The sequence below is a fragment of the Tursiops truncatus genome, chromosome 3 (genome assembly GCF_011762595.2).
Source record: "Tursiops truncatus isolate mTurTru1 chromosome 3, mTurTru1.mat.Y, whole genome shotgun sequence".
Lineage (NCBI taxonomy): Eukaryota > Metazoa > Chordata > Mammalia > Artiodactyla > Delphinidae > Tursiops > Tursiops truncatus.
In genome coordinates, this window is record NC_047036.1 from 169,321,357 (window position 1) to 169,341,065 (window position 19,709).

At 55.0% G+C, this 19,709-nt stretch overlaps 1 protein-coding gene across 4 annotated transcripts in view; it reads left to right on the forward strand.

The window, feature by feature from the left end:
* The first annotated feature begins 3,405 nt into the window (after positions 1-3,405).
* Positions 3,406-19,709, forward strand: part of TJP3 (tight junction protein 3) — a 29,394-nt gene continuing 13,090 nt past the window's right edge. Inside the window, exons 1-6 of one of the 4 annotated variants that reach the window (XM_019940938.3) lie at positions 3,406-3,537; positions 15,795-15,851; positions 15,967-16,076; positions 16,809-16,911; positions 17,145-17,493; positions 19,195-19,298. In XM_019940938.3, the coding sequence (XP_019796497.1) occupies positions 15,804-15,851; positions 15,967-16,076; positions 16,809-16,911; positions 17,145-17,493; positions 19,195-19,298 (714 nt within the window). In that variant the 5' untranslated portion in view covers positions 3,406-3,537; positions 15,795-15,803. Of the gene's footprint in view, positions 3,538-11,630; positions 11,836-15,794; positions 15,852-15,966; positions 16,077-16,808; positions 16,912-17,144; positions 17,494-19,194; positions 19,299-19,709 lie in introns of those variants that run through there. The other 3 variants (XM_019940937.3, XM_019940939.3, XM_019940936.3) reach the window with 3 other exon arrangements.

Below are 19,709 nucleotides of genomic sequence, written 5' to 3' on the forward strand. Positions count from 1 at the left end.
CCTAACACAGAACATTACACCTAGAAGACAATTTGATCAACCAGATGAGAACTATTATCATCCCCATTTTACACATGACAAAACAGGAGCCCAGAGAGCTGAAGCCACATATTTGGAATCACACAAAGAACCGTGTTGTGAAGCATCCCCTTTACTTATTGTATTAAGAATAATAATATTATTTAAGTCTAATGGTGAACTCACCAACGATATGGTTAGGCAGTCATTCATTCTGAGGTCATGGTTTGGGGAGTAATAAAAGTTGCTATTAGTAGTTTTATTCATTATTAATGATTTCTGCTGGGAGGCAGGTGGGGGAGTCCAGACACTCTGCTGGTGTGGGTGAAGCTGGGCTGTTTTCACCCAGGCCTGTCCGACTCCAGACACGTGATCCCTCTTCATTGTCAGGGTGCTGGTGAGGTCAGCGGGAGGCCGACAAGGTTGGGCTTAGGGGTGCTGGGTGATGGGATAAGGGGGAATCAGCAAGAGGGAGCAGGCCTCGGTCCGACCCAGGGCTTAGAAAGATGGTCCTGAAATGTTCTCCATCAAAACAAGGAGACAAATCAAGAAAAAGGAAGACACAGAGAACAGGACCCAGGATGAGGTGGAGGGATCCTCTAGGTTAGCTGTGTCCTGTTAGAATTGAGCCTACCCAGAGAGGAGGAGTCAAACAACTCCAGGGAATCAACAGATGATGGATAAACACAATGTGGTCCATTCATACAATGGGATATGATCCCGCCTTAAAAAGAAGGGAATTCTGACACACGCTGCAACGTACGTGAACCTGGAGGACGTGATGCTCAGTGAGAGAATCCAGACACAGAAGGACAAGTACTGTCTGATCCCACTCACATGAGGTCCCTAGAGGACTCAAATCCATAGAGACAGGAAGTAGATGGTGGGGACCACGGGGTGGGGGAGGGGCTGGAGAGTCAGTGTTTCCTGGGGACGGAGCTTCAGTTTGGGAAGATGAGAAAGTTCTGGAGATGGGTGGAGAGGATAGATGCACGACAATGAGAATGTGCTTAATGCCACTGAGCTGTGCACTTAAATACGGTTAAGACGGTAAATTTTATGTTATGTGTATTTTGCCACCATTTTTTAAAAAGGCTCCAGAAGTTCTCTGGACACGCGCCATGGATAGAACTCCTGATTCATTTTGAATCTGTCTCCAGAGAAGATCTACATCAGTGATCCTCAAAGCGAGGTGCCTGGACTTGCCCCCATCAGCATCAACCAGGAGCTTGTTAGAAATGTAGGTTCTCGGGCCCCAGCCCAGCCCTCCTGCATCAGAAACTCTGGGGGCGGGGACCCACAGTCTGTCTTTCAATGAGCAAAGTCTGTCTTTCAAAGGCAATTCGGATGCCTGATAGAGTTTGAGAACCACTGGCTCAGACAACTGGGAATGGAGAGGAGGGGCCGGGATCCCGTGGGGCAGCGGCTTTTGCGCCTCTTGCTTCATCCCCCCAAGTGCCTGCTCAATATTCCCATTTTGCAGGATGGAAAACTGAGGCTGCCCAGCTGGGGCTGGTTGTCTGGTTTCGGGCGCCCCCTCGTGGCTATTGCTGTCAGCACTGGGTCCTGCAGGTAAGAGGGACTTTATGAGTCTTCCACCCCCTCCCCATATTCCATTAATTCATTCCACAAATATTTATTGGGCACCTACTGTATACCAGACACTGTTCTAGGCCAGGAGGATACACGAATAAACAGGACCAAATCCCCGACCTCAGTGAAGAGACATCTAGGGAATTCCCTGGTGATCCCGTGGTTAGGACTCCACGTTCTCACTGCCGAGGGCCCGATCCCTGGTTGGGAACTAAAATCCCACAAGCTGGGCTTCCCTGGTGGCGCAGTGGTTGAGAGTCCGGCTGCCGATGCAGGGGACGCGGGTTCGTGCCCCAGTCTGGGAAGATCCTATATGCCGCAGAGCGGCTGGGCCCGTGAGCCATGGCCGCTGAGCCTGCGCGTCTGGAGCCTGCGCATCTGGAGCCTGCGCGTCTGGAGCCTGCGCTCCGCAACGGGAGAGGCCACAACAGTGAAAGGCCCACATACCGCAAAATAAATAAATAAATAAATAAAATAAAATAAAATCCCACAAGCTGCATGCCGTGGCCAAAAAAAAAGAGAGAGAGAGAGACATCTAGAAGACAAATAAACAAGCAAACAAGACACAAGGCGTTTCAGCTGCTAACAAATACTTTGAAACTAATACAGATGTGATACAATGGCAACAGAATGTGACTGCAAAAGGCTGCACAGCTAATACGTATTAAGCTCCTATTCCAGTGTTTTCTGCTAGAACTACAAGGCAAGCCCATTTCAGTTTAACTTTTTAAATGTCATTTAAAATTTTCTAGCAACCACATTTGAAAAAATTAAAAAACCAAAAGCAGGCGAGATAACTTGTAACACTATATTTCATTGAACGCAATACATTCAAAACTATTATCATTTCTACAGGGAATCGATAGGTAAAACCAATGAGCTATTTTACATGCTTTTCTGCACAGCTGCTCTTCCAAATCCGATGTGTATTTTACCTGCATGTCATTCATTCAGACCAGCCACCTGTGGGTCGCAGCTGGAAGGTGCAACTCTACTGTGTGCCCAGCAGAGTTCTCAGCACTTTCTGGACAGACATTCATTCACTTTACTGTAGGAAACAACCCTAGGAGCAGACGCCAGTGTTGTTCCCGTTTTTAAATTTTATTTTAGTTTTCATTTTATTATTATTATTATTTTCATATATTTTTTGGGCCACGCCGCACAGCATGTGGAATCTTAGTTCCCCAACCAGGGATCGAACCTGTGACCCCAATACTGGAAGCGAGGAGTCTTAACCACCGGACCGCCAGGGACGTCCCCGTTGTTCCCATTTTTTTAGGTAAGGAAACTGGGGGGCTGGTGACTTGCCCAAAGCTGCCCAGCTGGGAAGTGATAGAAAATTCTCAGTGTAGGAATCCGGCCGGTCACTTGGTGGCACAGAAGCAGAATTTGAGCTCAGATCTGTGGGGATGGAAGGAGCAGCCCTGCCACAAGCGGTGGGATGCTGTGCCGGCTGGAAGGCAAGGGGAGCAGTGAGGGGATGGGGGGGCAGGAATGCGCCATTCATTCATTCATCCTTGAATTTTTCCACAAATGTCTCCCAAGGACCTGCCACATGAGCCAGTCCCTTGCTGATGCCAAGGGCTCAGCGGTGGCCAGTGCAAGCAGGGCGGGACTGGGCGTCCCTGGCCTCTGGGCCGGCAGGGGTTAAGGTCAGCTGCTCCCACGTGAGAGCACCTTGCAACAGAGCCACACACCCAACCAGGTCTCTCTCACTCTCGCTGGTTTGCCTGCGCCTGTCGCCCTGCTGGTTCCACCTGGCACGGGACCGGCTAGCCTGTGGCCACCACAGGGAGGCAAAGTTGGGCAAACAGGTGGGAAGACCAGAGCTCAAGCCTCGGGTCCCCTCCCCGCCCCTGATGCCAGGCGGAAGCCCAGGCCCTAGCTCCTGTCGCCTGCCCAGAGGCCACCCAGCCTCCTAGACAGGTGAGTCCCCCACCCCGATCTGCCCACCATCCCGAAGCAACTGTCCAGACTGGGTTCCCCACTGTGGGGTCCTGGGCCCCCTGTCACCTCCCCCCCCCCCCCACCACCAGGCTCCCCGGAAAGCAGGAAACTGACACTGCTGTGTGGGCATTTGACATAGTTTCTAAGGGATTATCTGGCCGGCAGTTACTGCCCCTGGCAGCCTGCCCAGGATGCCATAGCCACAGACTTCAGAGGGTCATTGTTGGCCCCGGCTGTTGCAGGGGGGCTGAGGGGGCGCAGACTGGCCTCTGATCCCCCAAACTGAGGAGGGGAGGCTGGCGGGGAGATGGCAGGTGAGGCAGCCTGGCACCTGCTTGGTATCTGGGCCTCCTGGTACTTCTTAAGAGGCCCCCAAGTTTTCAGACAATTGCATCTCATCTCCGTCCCCTCTCCAGGTGCTGGAGCGGGAGGAACGGGGGGTTCTGGGGAGGTTTATCTTGCTTATCTTGATTTCTTCTCTGGGTGAAGTCTCCCAGCGGAGAAGCGCAGGAAGGGGCAGACGGATGGTTGTCACAACAGTCTGCAGAGCTGACTGCGGGCAAGGAGCCAGGATGGTCTCCGGGCAAAGGAAGCTTAGACCCAGGAGAAGACAGGGATCCAGTGGCAAGAGCTTTTTCTGGGTCATTTGCTCCCAAAAAGTGCAGGACAAAGAGAACTTCCCAGCCAGCCAAGTGTCTGATTGCACCTCAAGGCCTCAGGGCTCTTTGTCTGAGCCCAAGAGGGCCCTCTGGGGCTCCGGAGGCATGAGCGTCCCAGTTGCAGGGTATAGAGCCGGCCTGGCATTTGGGGTCACTCCCGGGAAGCAGAGCTGCTTAAGATCTGTGTTCTGTGGGGTTGGGAGGGGGGACATCTCGACTGTCAGATCCCACCCTGCCTGGGTTTGGAGAGAAAGACCCATGGAGTCAAATAGAGCTGGCTTCAGTTTTCCACTCTGTAAACTGGGTATAATGAGTCACCACGTTGCAGGGCTGCTGAGAACAGCATATGATAGAGCAAGTAATAGATTCCCAGTCATGCAGGGGTCAAGGTAAACTGTCCCACCCCAAATCAGAACTCAGAATGCCAAGCCAGTGGCAATGTCCCATCGCCTTCCTGTTTTGCGGAGGTTGAACCCGGGCTCAGAGAGGGGTAGCCACTTGCCCTGGGCTGCAGAGTAAAGTAGGGCTGTCAGCCTGATAGGAGTCAAATTGCAGAGAGTGGGGAGGTCTGGGGGCTGCGTATGCCCCCAGCCAATACCCCAGTTTCAGCACCTGTAAGAGTCCTGCCTCCCCGGCTCAGGGCTTCTGTGTGGCCCCAGTTCTGGGGAAAGTCCACCTCGGGAGTCTGGGTTCCTGTTCTTCCACCTCAGGTCTGGCCTGGCGCCAGGGGAGCTGTGTTTGCTCAGGGTGGAGCCTGACACCCTTTGGAATGGGCTGAGGTTAGTGGGCAACATGACTGGGGGGGGCGGGGGTGCCCAGGGAATGAACCTGCATTTATGAAGCACCTACTGTGTGCCGAGTGCTGTTCTGGGGCTTGAGGACTCAGGGGTGATCAAGAGAAACAAAGATCCCTGCTCTTGTGGGGCTTGTGGTTTGGTGGAGGAAGGCAGGCAAGAAACAAGAGACACAATAAGGAAGTAAATTGTATCCTAAATTGTATCCTGGGTTAGAGGATGGTCAGCCTTACAGGAAAAAAAAAAGTGAAAGACGTACAGGGATAGGAGTAAAACAGGCAGGGGGGTGTTTTACAGTCTTAAGTAGAAAGATTAGGGGAGAATTCATTGAGAAGGCGACATCTGAACAAAGACTTGAAAGAAGTGAGTAGTTGGGGCAGGGGCATTGCAGGCAGAGCACACAGCCCGTGCAAAGGCCCTGGGGCAGTACCATGCCTGGCGAGCTGGAGGAACCGCTAAGAGGCCTGTGTGTCTGGAGCAGAGTGAGTGCGGGGGAGAGAGGGAGGAGGCGAGGGCAGGGAGGGGACGGGGCAGGTCGTGCAGTCTGGAGGGCTGTGGGCAGAGGGGCCTGACTCAGGTGCTCACAGGCGCCCTCTGGTGGCTGCTTCGGGGAGGACAGACTGTGGGCGATGAGGGCGTAACCAGGGACCTGGATGGAGGGGACTGAGCTGGTCCAGGTGGGAGAGGATGCGGTGGACCAGGTGGGGGCTCAGAAGTGAGGAGAAGTGGGCGGATTCTGGACAGATTTGGGGAGAACCAACAGCTTTTGCTGACTACGAAAGACAGAGTTCAGGTTGATTAGGAAGAAAAGTGGAAAGAATGCTCTGGGACTTGAAGATGGTAACAGGTAAGATGGAGTAGTTGGGAATCTCCTCAGGGGGGAGCCTTGGATGCTAGAGTGAAGGCTTTAGGTGTAATGGAGTTAAGGGATCTTTTTTTTTTTTCCAAAAATGTAAAGCATGACTCTATACCAATATAAAACAAACAGGTGCTTTATGAGTTTACTTAACTCATTAATTAATATGAGAACCAGCAAGATTTTACAGATTGTTTAAAGGAGAGAATATTGGGACTTCCCTGGTGGCGCAGCAGTTAAGAATCCGCTTGCCAATGCAGGGGACACAGGTTCGAGCTCTGGTCCCTGGCCCGAGAAGATCCCAAATGCCGCGGAGCAACTAAGCCCGTGCGCCACAACTACTGAGCCCAAGTGCCACAACTACTGAAGCACGCGCGCCTAGAGCCCGTGCTCCGCAGCAAGAGAAGCCACCGCAATGAGAAGCCCTCACACCGCAACAAAGAGTAACCCCCACTCGCCGCAACTAGAGAAAGCCCACGCTCAGCAACGAGGACCCAACGCAGCGAAAAATAAATAAATAAATTTTTTTAAAAAGGAGAGAATATTAAGAAAGAACACACACACAGGCAATCAATGCTGAAATGAATTTACAAATAGTTGTAAAGGTGGTCAATAGCCACAGGGAAATAATCAGTGGTCTCCACGGGACAAAATTCATTTGTATTTCTATGGACAAGAATCCTTTGAGATACCACCAGTTTCTTATCATTTACAGAGTTGTAAAATAGTTCGAAGACCATAAGAAGCACGGATAACTAAAGAGGATACCCAGAGCCTGGCATTGATCAGATGCTCAATAAATATCCTTGACCGAATGCTAGGGAGCTATGGAGTGTTCTTGAGCTAAGACCACAGCTTGTTAACTACGCGCCCATTGCTCAGACTGTTTACTTTTTGGTTTTGGGATCTTATTCCCTGACCAGGAATGGAACCCACGCCCCCTGCCGTGGAAGCGCGGAGTCTTAACCACTGGACCGCCAGGAAAGTCCCGACTTATTTGTTGAATGTCTGCTCTCCATGCTGGTCTGTGAGCTCTACCTCTCCAGTGACCTAGGCTCCCAGAACAGTGCCTGGTATGCAGTAGGCACTCCACAAATGAATTAATAGCTCACGGGGAACCACCTAAGATTCTGGACAGAATAGAAAGGCCAGTGCTGTGTGCTTTAGCAGGACAGATTCCCGCTGTGGCAGGCCCAGCCTCAAGGCAGGTAAGGGTGGGGTCTCAGGGGACCTTTCATGGGGTGTGGTGGGGGGAGCTGGTGTGGGTACAAGTGCAGAGGCCAGACTGAAACCAGGGATGGTGAGGAAGGTGTCAGGGGCCTGGGTTCTTCCCCCAGCCATTGCACACAACGATGGAAGCTCGAAATAGACAATTTTGCAGGCGGTCCCCATCCAGCTCTGAAGAACACCATAACTCCCTTTCATTTTTTCCCAGTGGGGGCTTGTCTCCCTCCTTCTGGACTGAGTGGAGGAACTTCAAGGCATCCAGGCAAACCTTTCTGTGCACCTGCTACGTGCCAGCTGCTTTAATTTGTGAACCTTCGCGATCGTAGTGCTCAGAGTCGGAACTAGGTCCCATTATACAGATGAGGAAACTGAGGCAGGAAGCAGAGGGGCTGGGATTCTCACCAGGCACTGCTCTGCCCCCTGCCGTGGAGCTTCCTTCTAGGGCTTCCTCCCACCTAGGGGGTGGGGGGGGGAACACCCTCTGTGAGCCCTCTCCAGCCGCCCCCAGAAGGGTCTTCACCCCTCCTCGCTTTCCCCTCCCTCCAACATCAAAGTACTCGCCCTAAGGTGCCCCGGGACACGCATGGTGCCTACCGCTGGGCCATTCCTCAGTGCTGTGCTCATCAGCAAGCCCACCCCACCCAGAAACTGCCCTTCCTCCTGCGCCCTCTGGCTGAACCCAGAACTCCAGTCCAGGCATGAGGAAAGCATCAGACAAACCCCAAACGAGGGGCATCGTAGAAAATCCCTGACCCGTCTCCTCCAGACGGAAAAGGTCAGGGAACGGGGGGGAGCGGAGCCCGAGAAGACGTGATCACACAGACGTGAACACACTGTGGGATACTGGATGGGCTCCTGGTGCAGCTTTCACACTCGTAAAACCTGGATACAGCGTGGAGTTTAGTTAATAGTGAGGATGTTTAGTTAATAGCGAGGGTGTGGCTTCTTAGTTTTGGCAAATATACCGTGGTGGTCACGTAAGACGTTAATGTTGAGAGAAACTGTGTGAGAAACATAGGCGGACTCTCTGAATTATATCTACCACTTTTCTGTCAATTTAAAACTAGTCCAAAATAAAATGTTTCTTTTGTTTTTTGGCCACGCTGTGTGGCTTGTGGGATCTAAGTTCCCCGACCACGAAGTGAACCTGGGCCCCCTGCAGTGGAAGCTCAGAGTCCTAACCACTGGACCGCCAGGGAAGTCCTCAAAATAAAATGTTTATTTAAAACATTTTTTTTTTTTCAGGGCCTCTGGGTTTGGAGTCACTGCTCCCCCAGCTTCCGCCTACAGCCCCCAGTCTGTCCTCTCGACAGTGGCCACCAGAGTGCGCCTGTGAGCACCGAGTCAGGCCCCGCCCCTCCTCTGCCCACAGCCCTCCAGGGTCCGGCCTCCCTGGAGGTAAAATCCCAAGTCCTCCCCGCAGCCCACAGGGACCTGCACGACCTGCCCCGTCCCCTCCCTGCCCTCCCCTCCTCCCTCTCTCCCCCTCGCTCACTCTGCTCCAGACACAGGGGCCTCCTCGCTGTTCCTCCTACACGCCAGGCATGGTCCTGCCCCAGGACCTTTGCACCTGCTCTCCCATGGCGCCTCCCTTACCTCCTTCAGGTCTAGCTGTTACTTCTGCCTAGATACCTCTCACTTAGGTCACTCCTATTAATCTCAGTACCACCTCCTCAGAGAAGCCCTCCCAGAGCCCCCAGCCCAGGTTGTGCCTCTGTACCTATGCTCTCAGAAATCTAGGTCGGACTTGTTATTTCTGTTACGTGATGATCTGATTATTGTCTATCTCCCCTGAGGACCCTTGGCTTCCTTTAGGGCAGGGACTGGGTCTGCATCAGTGCTGGGTATACACAGTAGGCGATCAGTAAACCTCGAGTGAATGAGCCAGCGCCCAGCCAGGCTGCAGAGCTGCTTCATTCTTGGGCTCTGGTCAGACTTGTTAGGCCACAGATAAGACCTCAGCCTCCTGCAGCCCCGCAAAGCAGCCTACACCAGGGAGACCCCAAGCTCCCAGCGTGAACGAACCCTCCAGGCTCCCACCCCTCCTGGCGGCCACGACCCACTGGGAGACCTCAACCCTACCCCCTTTGGGCCTCAGTTTCCCTGTAGGTGCTCAGAGGGGGCAGAGGAGGATCATCCCACAGGTTTCTCTGAATCCTCCCTTCCCCCACCCCTTCCGGCCATGCGCACACTGCTCCCTCCTGGTTGTAGTTGGCACTGCAATTTCAGACGGGAATTCCGTCCCTCATCACTTCTCCTTTCTGTACTTGGGGCATAGCAGGGGCTTGCAATATTTTTGTTGAGTGAATGACTGAATAGGTGGGAAAATGAATGCATGAATGACACCGCCTCTGGCCTGTGAGGCAGCAGGGGACGCACCCGTCTCCAAAGCCCTGCATTTGAGCACAGCGTCATCCGATGGGTACTAGGGAGACACTGAGTGTTCTTTTTTTTGAAATTTATTTATTTACTTATTTTTGGCCACGTTGGGTCTTAGTTGCTGCCCGGGGGCTTTCTCTAGTTGCAGTGAACGGGGGCTTCTCTTGCTGTGGAGCACGTGCTCTAGGCGTGCAGGATTCAGTAGTTGAAGCACGCAGGCTTCAGTAGTTGTGGCTCCCTGGCTCTAGAGCGCAGGTTCAGTAGTTGTGGCACTCGGGCTTAGTTGCTCCGAGGCATGTGGGATCTTCCTGGTCCAGGGATCAAACCCATGTCCCCTGCATTAGCAGGAGGATTCTTAACCACTGCGACACCAGGGAAGTCCCAGTGAGTGTTCCTGAGCAGGGCATGAATATGTGAGGTGGCTGGAGGAAGACCATGTGTCTTGTGGTGGTTGCCCCCCTTCTTAGAGGGGTTTAAAGTGGGATTTCTCTACCTCAGCACTATTGGCTTTTGGGGCCCAACCGTTCCCTGGGGTGTCAGGCTGGGGGATGGGGGGCAAATTACCCTACAGTGAGAAGCACGGGTATAGACTGAGCGGTGTGGGGTCAAAGAGAGCCAAGTCCAGGGCCAAATCCAGCTCTCCTAGTAGGGCTTGCCACTCGACCCATCTGGCCTCAGTTTTCTCAGCTGCAAAATGGTCACGTGGATATCTGTGTAACAGTGGCTGGAGCAAAGCAAACACTCCATAAGCACGAGCCAGTTTATTTTGCCAGACCTACATCCAATCAGTAACTCCTCCCCAGTCCTCCCCAGTAATCGCAGCCACGAACCCCTGCATGCACGTGGCAGTGGGGAACCTATTTATGTTTTGTCCTATGAGTCAGTAAAGCAAATACACATCTATTTAGAAAATATTTGACTTTCTTCTACCTAAAATCATGTTGTGTGCCACCTTCTGGTGACCCAAGGTCATGTCGGGAAAGACTGAGCTTTCCCCTTTAGCCATGAGGTTCCAAGCAGGTCCTTAGAAGGGGGCTTCTGCAAATATTTATTGCCTTGGGGGCCTTTGGGGACTCTTGAGGGGTTGATTCTGGCTAACTGGGGTCTCCAGACTAGGTTTTGGGGGATAACTGCAGTGGGGAGTGGTGAGAAATCAACTTTGGGGGCCTCAAAGATTTTGATTATATTCTCTGTCTTGTACACTTGGCAAACTCTTATCCAACCCTAAAAACCCTAGTGGCAATACCCCCTCCTCCAGGAACACTTCCCTGATCCTCCATTTTCCCCTCTGCCTCCCCCCTTCCCACAGTCTGGAGTTCCTCTCTGCCCAGTCTTGACTGGATGAGGCTGGGAAGGGGTGTCTATGCCCAGATTTGCCCCTTCAACCTTGGCCTGAGATGGGGCACAGGAACAGCTGGGCCTCAAGGTCTATTTTTTTTAAGCACAAAGGAATGTGCAGGTGGGGCCGATGGTGGCTCCACCCATCCAGGTGACTTCCTCCCTCCCTCACCCCCAGGTAGAGGGTTTCCTGCTCTCGTCCTGTAGTTCCTAGATGGCTCCTGAGGGTGAGGCTGGGTGAGGAGAAAGAAGCCTGACCTTAACTCAGAGGAACCTAAAGAATTTCCTCCGCCCTCGCCGCCCCGCCCTTCCCAGCTGGGGACCCAGCCAGGTGCTAGGTGTGAAGACAGGCGGGTACCACTGGATTCGGGGCAGGCCCAGAGGCGGCTGCTGTGCGCCTTCAGAGAGTCCATGCCCCTGGCCTCCCTGGGCCTCCGTTTTTTCTCTCTAAAATAGGGTAAACCTCCCGAAGATGGGGGTGACCCGAGAAAGACCAGCCCTATGCTCCTGAGGTCTCTGACCCTTGACTAGCTCCTAATCCAAGAGATCTCCCTACTGAATTTCAACATGTAGAGTTTTTCTCGGATGTTAAACTTTCCGAAGCGCAGGCTCCGTTCCGAACGCGGCTGTAATCCCTTCCCGGTCTTCCTTGCAGCCTTGCCTGGCTGGTCTCCAGCCCCGCCGCTGGCTAGTGCTCAGCTGGGCGGAAAACCCGGCCTGGAATTCCCACCCCTGGGCCTGGATCCTGTGCTGGGAGGGGAAGGGGGACGAAGGCTGCCTCGGCGGCGTCCCGAAGGCGTGTCGGGGCGGGGGCGGAGCCGGTAGGGGCCACGGAGGAGGAAGAGGTGCAGGTGCAGCCCCAGCGGCGGAGCGGGCTGGAGGAGGGCGAGAGCCGGGGACCTGCTTCGCCGCGACCCTCCCCAGCCTCCTCCCTCACGCCAGGGTGGGGGCCAATTGTTTCTAGACCCCCCTGGGGCAGAGGCACTGGACGGCCCCCGGGTGGACTATGGCGGTGAGATTCCAGGCGAGTAGCCCGCCGAGGGCGGGAGGGAGAGGGGACCGAGCTGGGGTCAGGGCTGGGACCTGGATCCAGGACCCCAGATCACCCTCTGCCTAGGTAACAGATGGGGAAACTGAGGCCCAGAGGAATGTGGTGGCTAGCCCGAGGCTGCACGGGCAGAGGCGTCCGCGCCCACTGGCCTCCAAAGCGGCCTCCGGGAGCTTCCTCTGTCCTGAGTCTGCCTTCGCAGGTAGACCTGAGTTCAAATCCCATTTTTTTCTCCGTAACTTTGGGCCGCTGAATCCATGCGTCTCCGAACCTCATCTATAAAGTGGACGGTGGTCACTTTATAGAAGGGTGTAGGAAGGATTCCAGGACAAAAGTGTGTTGCAAAGCGCCTGGCACGTAGTAGGTGCCCGGTTTCCCGGGAGATCAGCGGAGTTAAGCTTGAGCACTAAGGGCGGAACCGTGGGCAGGGACTTCATATGTGGGCGGGAGCGGCTTTGGCGAATGCGGCTAGGCTGCGGACGAGGGGATCCCCATTTATTGGGTGCCTACTGTATACAGAGCCGTTCACTTGGGCGACCTGGTAGACATGGGCGTCGAGAGCCCCGTTTTGCACCGAGCAAGCCGACCGGGGCTGCGAGAGGGAATCCCTGTGGCTCTGTCTGGGGGGACTTCGCTCTCCAGGGCTGAAACTTGAATCGACTTTGTCACACCCACCCCGCTGGGTCTCAGGTCGGGCCCCAGAGGGGTAAACAGGCCTAGGCTGTTTACCTCGCCCCAGGCCGGACCGCCCGAGGCTCTAGGGCCGGGCAGTTCTGGTTCCCGCCGCCTCCTTCCCGGCAGCAAGGAACCGCTCCCAGAATCCAGTCCCCAGCTCGAGTATTTGTGACCCCCCCTTCCCCTCCCCCTCCCCACCCCCGCCGTTGTTCCCAGAGGTTGGAGTGGGGAGGGGGAGAGCGGACAGCAGCCTGGTAGCCAAGTGCCCGGGGCGGTGTGCCTTGGTAAGACCTGTCCCTCTGGAGGCGTCTCCTCTCCGGTGTTTCTGTCCCGCGCGTGGCAGGGGGCGAGGACGAAGGCCCGGGCCCCGCCCCCTCGGAGCGCACCTCGACGGAGGCGGAGCTGAGGAGGCTAGGAGCTCAGGACGTACCTGGTTGAGTTCCTGGAGGAATCAGCCTTTTATTCCACCATTCACGCATTCCTCAAACTCCCGCGTGCCTGGTCTTGTGGGGACAATGCTGGGGTCCCAGGGCCCCCAGCCCTGCCCACTAGGAATCCCTGGACTAGAGGGATGTAGGGGAGACAGGTGGACTGCGACATCCCAGGCCCCAGTAATCAGAGACGTAAAATGTGGGGGGGGGGGGCGGGGGGCTTTGAGGACTCATTTCCTGGAGGAAGAGACAGTGGCACTGGGGCTGTGAAGGATGAATAAGAGTTTGCCAGGGAGCACAGCATGTGCAAAAGCCTGGAAAGGAGCTGATTGGAGGGCCCATCACCAACGTACCCAGAGAGACAGCCCTGCCCAACCTTCACAGACCAAGAGGAAAGACCAGAAACTCACTAACTGATGATTAAACAGGATAATTTAAGATGGTTTTGGATGTCATGAATAAAACCTCATAAATTAAGTAGGGAGGGGTGGTAGGGTGCCAGGGAAGATTGGCTAGTCTAGTAGGGTCCCGTGGGGAGGTTGCGTTTGAGCTGAGACCTGAGTGTCCGGGGCAGCTGTGTGCATCCTGGGAGGGTAACCAGGCACAGGGCACTGCCAGGGAAATGTTTGGAACTAAGTTGAGGTGGGATGTGGCGTTAGGCGTGACCCCATGGGTCATGGAGAGTCCTGCAGTATCCATGGAGGCAAACCTACACAAGCTGGGACAAGCCCCAGCCACCTGTGCCTGCCCCCTTAGGGGCCCTGACTCCCTGTGGGCTGTTTCTTAAAATAAGGCCAAGAAATCAAAATTCTGGGAGGCCGTTTAATGACACTAAGCATAAAATCAAAGCAAGTGAAAAGATTCTGTTCTGAAAAATAAGTTCAGAAAGAAAAAAAAAAAGCAGAAGGATACTGTAGCCCGGTGGTTAAGATTAAAGGTATGGGATGGGCTGCCAAGGTTTGCAGCACGCTGTGTGAGCTCCAGCAAGTTACTGAACCTCTCTGGGCTTCCCTTTCCTTCCCTGTAAGGCAGGAAGGCAGGAATAGGAGAAGTGCCATTTCTGAGGTCACTCAGGAGTAAATGAATGGGTACGTGCAGTGCGCTCGCTGGCAGTGCACGGAATAGTGTTGCTTAGTAATATTATGCAGAGGAAGAAGGTCATTATTATTACTTCTCACAACAGCACTGTCATCTCTCCTAGAGGCTCCTTCTGCTATTCGTGCATGACTCCACGCCCGCTTCCCACAACTCAGCGCTGAAAGACGGGGCGGTGGGGGTGAGGGAGGTACCCATTTCACAGATGGGGAAGATGAGGCTGGGAGAGGCACCACCACAGCCAGCAAAGGGCAGACTGCAGGATTTGAGGCTCAGTTGAGAGAGCAGACCTGGCTCCCAGGGGTGTCCGTGAGGCCCTGCCCTTGGCTTTGTTTCCCTCTTCTCTGCCCCCTTCCTACCTCGGGGGAGCCTGGAATGCTGCTCTCCCGGGAACCTCTAAGAAAAGGCACCAGAACACATCACACCAGCGGAGTCCCCCGCCCTTGCAGTGCTGAGCTGGGCAACCAGGCTGGGGAGGGAGCGTCATTTCTACAAGGCCCCCAGGGTAGTGGGACAGCCGCGCAGAAGGTAAGGGATGGGTGGGGGCTGGCTTCCCGGAGGGCTCCATATCCCCCGCTTCTGCCAGCATCTCCCGGCTGAGTGACCTCTACTCCCGGAGCCTGTGATCTCATCTGTACCTTGGGCTTGAAAATAACAGAATTCACTCCCCACAGCCCCACCCTCCAGCCCCACCCTCAACTGCTCTGTTGTCTTGGCAAGTGACTTCCCCTCTCTGTGCCTGGCTTTCCTCTTCTGTGAAGGGGCATAATAGAATGCCCCTTAGTGAGCAGATTAAATGAGATCTTACCTGTGAAGTGCTTGGCGCAAAGGAAGCACTTCATTCATTCATTCATTTCTTAGATAGTTAGAATCTCTCCTATGATCCAGGCACTCAGGATCAACTTTGAATGAGGCAGATAAAAATCTCTGACGTCTGAAGCCAATATTCTAGAGGGAGAAGGGCAGTGACCAGATTTTAAAAACCTAGAGAGTGTCAAGGGATCACAAGTTCTGTGAACGAGGAATCAGGGAAAGGAGGATAAACTGGTCTGTTGTGGGATGGCAAGCATTCCAGTTCCAGACAGGGTGGCTGGGAGAAGGAGGTGAGGGGGCGGGCCAGGTGCAGATCTGGGGGAAGAGAGATCCAGGCAGAGGAGATGGCTCGTGCGAAGGTCCTGGGGCAGGACCGGGCTTGGTGTGTGGGAGGAACATCGAGGAGCCCTGAGTGTCTGGAGCAGAGTGAGACCCTTGTGTCTGCAGGCCTTGCTAGATCCCCACCACCACCACCACAGGGACTGAGCCAGACCTTCCCGAGGGACAGTGACAAGGACTAACATTTCCTCTGCTCCCACCACAGTATGGCACTATTAACATTTGGAGATGGGTCATTGTTTGTGGTGGGGTCTGACTGTGCACTCCGTGTAGCGGTTTGAGCAGCACCCCTGGCCCCCACCCCCTCGATGCCAGGAGCACCCCCCAATCATAACAACCACAGATGTCCCCAGATACCACCCAGTGCCCTCTGGGAGAGGGGGTAGAATGGTCCTGGATTGAGAACCACTGATTTAAGTCCATTTTGCAGATGAGAAAACTGAGATCTCAGGAGAGGTAGCAACTAACTCACAGACTTGGGCCATGAGAGTGTCAGAGCCAGGCTCCACACCCACCCGGGTATGGGGAGCCCTGATTGCTCTGATAGACCTCATGTCCACCTTCCCTGTCACCTCCCACCAGGTGCTGGACATGGAGGAGCTGACCATCTGGGAACAGCACACAGTCACGATCAGCAAGGTGAGGCCTCCCTCCCTCCGCGTGGGTGCTGATGGGAATGGTGGGTTGGTTCCTGCAGGACAGCCTTTGTCCCAGTGAGAAGCAAAATCACGTTCTGTCTCTCATCCCCCCTCAGGACCCCCGCCGAGGCTTCGGCATTGCAATATCTGGTGGCCGAGACCGGCCCGGTGGATCAGTGGTTGTGTCCGATGTGGTGCCCGGAGGACCAGCTGAGGGCCGGCTACAGTGAGTGTCAAGGCAGCTGGGTTCCGGCGGGGGTGGGGGTGGGGGGGACACATCAAGAGGAGGGAACTGTGTGGGCCCAAACCAGGAGGCTGGAAAGTGCCTGGCGCCTTCCAGCTCTGTCAGTACAGGGCTTGGGGCTGGCAGAAGGACAGACAGTGACTAGCCCCCACTCTCCTCAAGGCACTGGTCCTCTGATGGATTCTGGGGGTCATAGTGGCCCCAGGATGCTCCCAGAGCAAATATCCTGGAAACCTCTTTTTGGCTGGAGGGAGAGAGACCCAGTGTCCTGAGCTCTTGGGGATAAAAGGCTCCTGGGAGTTATGTTGGGAAAATGGTTCTGGGACCCAAGAGGCTGACGGGTGATATGGCTCAGCTCAGAATCAGCGACCAGCTTCAGAGAGAGAGAGTACGAAATGGACAGGGAGAGAAGGGGAGAAAAGCAGGAAGAGGGGGCCCGAGAGAAAGAAGCGAGGGGGTACAGGGACACCAGGTGTAATTGCAGCTTATGTTCTATGATTGCATTTCACTATGTGGGTTCTGCGATCAGCCCCATTTTACAGATGAGGAAACTGAGGCCCAGAAGGATAAATGTCTTCATGAGTCTGGGGACACCAGTAAATCAGAACCAGGCTTTGTACACATGGGGGTACCTTCCAGGGGCCCTCAGGGCAGGCCTGGGGAGAGGGGCTCCTGGGTGATGTCTCCTCCCTGAGATCCGGCCTCCTCCCTCAGGACAGGGGACCACATCGTCATGGTGAATGGGGTCTCCATGGAGAGTGTCACCTCCACCTTCGCCATTCAGATACTCAAGACCTGCACAAAAGTGGCCAACATTGTGAGTGGGGGCTCGGTGGGAGAGGCAGCCCCTGGCTGAACCCCACTTCTCCTGGTCTTGTTGCCCATGGGCAGTATGAGTATAAGCTTCCCCAAGCAAGTGGAATCTTGTTTCCATTCACAGCTTGGATGTTAAGGCCCAGAGAGACCAGAGTCCCCCAGGGTCCGCCATGGGATGGGGCAAAACCTTGAGCTGCCCCCTGCCACCCCGACCATTTCTGCCTGCCCTAACAGACAGTGAAGCGTCCCCGGAAAGTCCAGCTGCCCGCCACCAAGGCCACCTCTGGCCTGGGACACCAGGACTCAGATGAGGAAGATGGGCCGCGGCGCCTGGACGAGGCTGACCACGGCCAGGGCTATGAGGGTGACACGTCCAGCGGCTCTGGCCACTCCTGGGGCGAGCGCTCCCGCCGGCCAAGGACAGGTCGCCGGAGCCAGGCCAGCAGCCATGGGCGCAGGAGCCCGAGCGGCGGCTCCGAGGCCAACGGGCTGGCCCTGGTGTCTGGCTTCAAGCGGCTGCCGCGGCAGGACATGCGCATGCGGCCCGTGAAGTCCGTGCTGGTGCGGAGGAGAGACAGCGACGGTGAGCGTGGGGGCCACGTTGTCGGCAGTGGGGCTTGGCATCCCCGGGAACAGGCAGCACTGCTGCCCGAAAATCTGATCACATGTGGTGTGTGGTCAGCAGAATAATGGCCTCCAAAGATACCCACATCCTGGTCCCAGGACCTGCGGATGTGTCACCTCATAGGGCAGAGGGGACTTTGCAGGTGGGGTTAAATTAAGGCCCCTGAGATGGGGATGACCCTGGATTCCCCCGGGGCTCCTAGTGTCATCCCAGGGTCCTTATAAGAGGGAGGCGGCAGGGTCAGAGGCAGAGAGAGACGGGAGATGCTGCGCTGCTGGCTGTGAGGATGCAGGAGGGGCCGCGAGCCAGGGATGCGGCGCCTCTAGAAGCTGGAAAAGGCGGGAACCGATGCTGCCCTGGAGCCTCCGGAAGGACCGGCCCTGCCCACGCCTGGATTTAGCCCCGTGAGGCCCATTTCAGACTATTCGATAAATTCGTGTCCTGTTATAGCCATTACGTTTGTGGCGGTTTGGTGCAGCAACGGGAAACTCACACATCATGACATCAGTAGACCGTCGAGGGATTAGTAGGTGCAGAACAGTAGGGACGTGATCTCTCATTCCTGTCTTGAGTCAGTGGCAGTATTGTGACCTTGGAATTCTGGTCATGATGTGACAAATGACACTGGGATATCTACCCCACACTGTAATTTTAATAATCCTGAAAACGCTCATCGTGATGTCACTGAGTATTGGGGTTGTGACCCCTAAGCCGCTTTGGTGATGTCATCAGGGTGTTGGGAAGGGACAACCTGGGCTCTGCTCCTTCTCAGGTGCCTGCTGCTGACTGCTGTGCAATGATATCAGAATCCCTGCCCCAGGGCCTTTGCACGGGCTGTTCCCACCACCTGAAATGACCTTCCCAAGACTCCTGCAGGGTTTGCTCCCTTGCTTCATCCAAGACCCAGCTCAGACGTCACCCCCTGAGAGAGGCCGTCCCCTAACACCTGTCCCCAAACTGCCCCTCCGTGGCCACTCTCCCCACCTCCTGGCTTACGCTCTCTCTCTTTTTTTCTTTTAATACTTTTTATTTTTTAATTAATTATTTATTTATTTAAAAATTTTATTTATTTATTTTTGGCTGCGTTGGGTCTTCATTGCTGCGCGTGGGCTTTCTCTAGTTGAGGCGAGTAGGGGCTACTCTTCAGAGCGGTGCACGGGCTTCTCATTGCAGTGGCTTCTCTTGTTGCAGAGCACAGGCTCTAGGTGCGTGGGCTTCAGTAGTTGTGGCTCGCGGGCTCTAGAGCGCAGGCTCAGTAGTTGTGGCACACGGGCTTAGTTGCCCCGCAGCATGTGGGATCTTCCCGGACCAGGGTTCCAACTAGTGTCCCCTGCATTGGCAGGTAGATTCTTAACCACTGCACCACCAGGGAAGTCCCCCAGCTTTCTCTCTTCCCAGCGCTCAGCATCACCGGGTGCTTGTGTGTTCCACCTCCCCCAACTACAGGGGACCAGGTCTGCTTTGTCACCCGCCGACAGGCACCCTCAGGGGGAGAGTGCCCGCTGGAAAGGGGTAGCAGGCTGAAGCCTGCCCACTCCCTGCACGACAGCAGCCTGGAAGGTGGGATGGTTGAGGGCAGGCGAGAAGGCTGAGGTCTGAGAGCCCCTGGCAGCCCAGAACCCAGGCCCTGCCTCAGTTTCCCTCCTCTTCCACCCACAGATTTCGGGGTCAGACTGGGCAGTCAGATCTTCATCAAGCACATCACAGAATCGGGCCTGGCTGCCCAGAACAGCAGGCTCCGGGAAGGTGACCTCATCCTACAGGTGAGCCCCTTCCTCCTGTCAGGGGGCAGGGAGACCGGGGCCAGAGGGTAACAGTGTTACCGAGGCATATGGCACAGTCAGCAAAGCTGGTTCTGAACCACTTGCCTCCTGCATTGTGGCCTGTTTCACAAAGGTTGGAGATGGCTACGCAGGACTTTCCCCCCTTCCCCGCATCTGCCGCAAATCCATTGCCAAATGTCGGTTTCTAGCACCCCCTTTGGGTTGTCTGTTTCTAGTATCCCCAGAATCACATGACGTGCTGGCTACAGCACTGATTCACGGGCCTGCCTTAGGTGCCTGGATGCTAATGGTCCAGAGACCAGGCTTTGAGGAGCAGCTCTGCCTTAAGAGCTTGGTTTCCTTCTCGACTCCTCCCCTGAAAATCTGTTTCTAGTGATTCCTAGTGTTTGA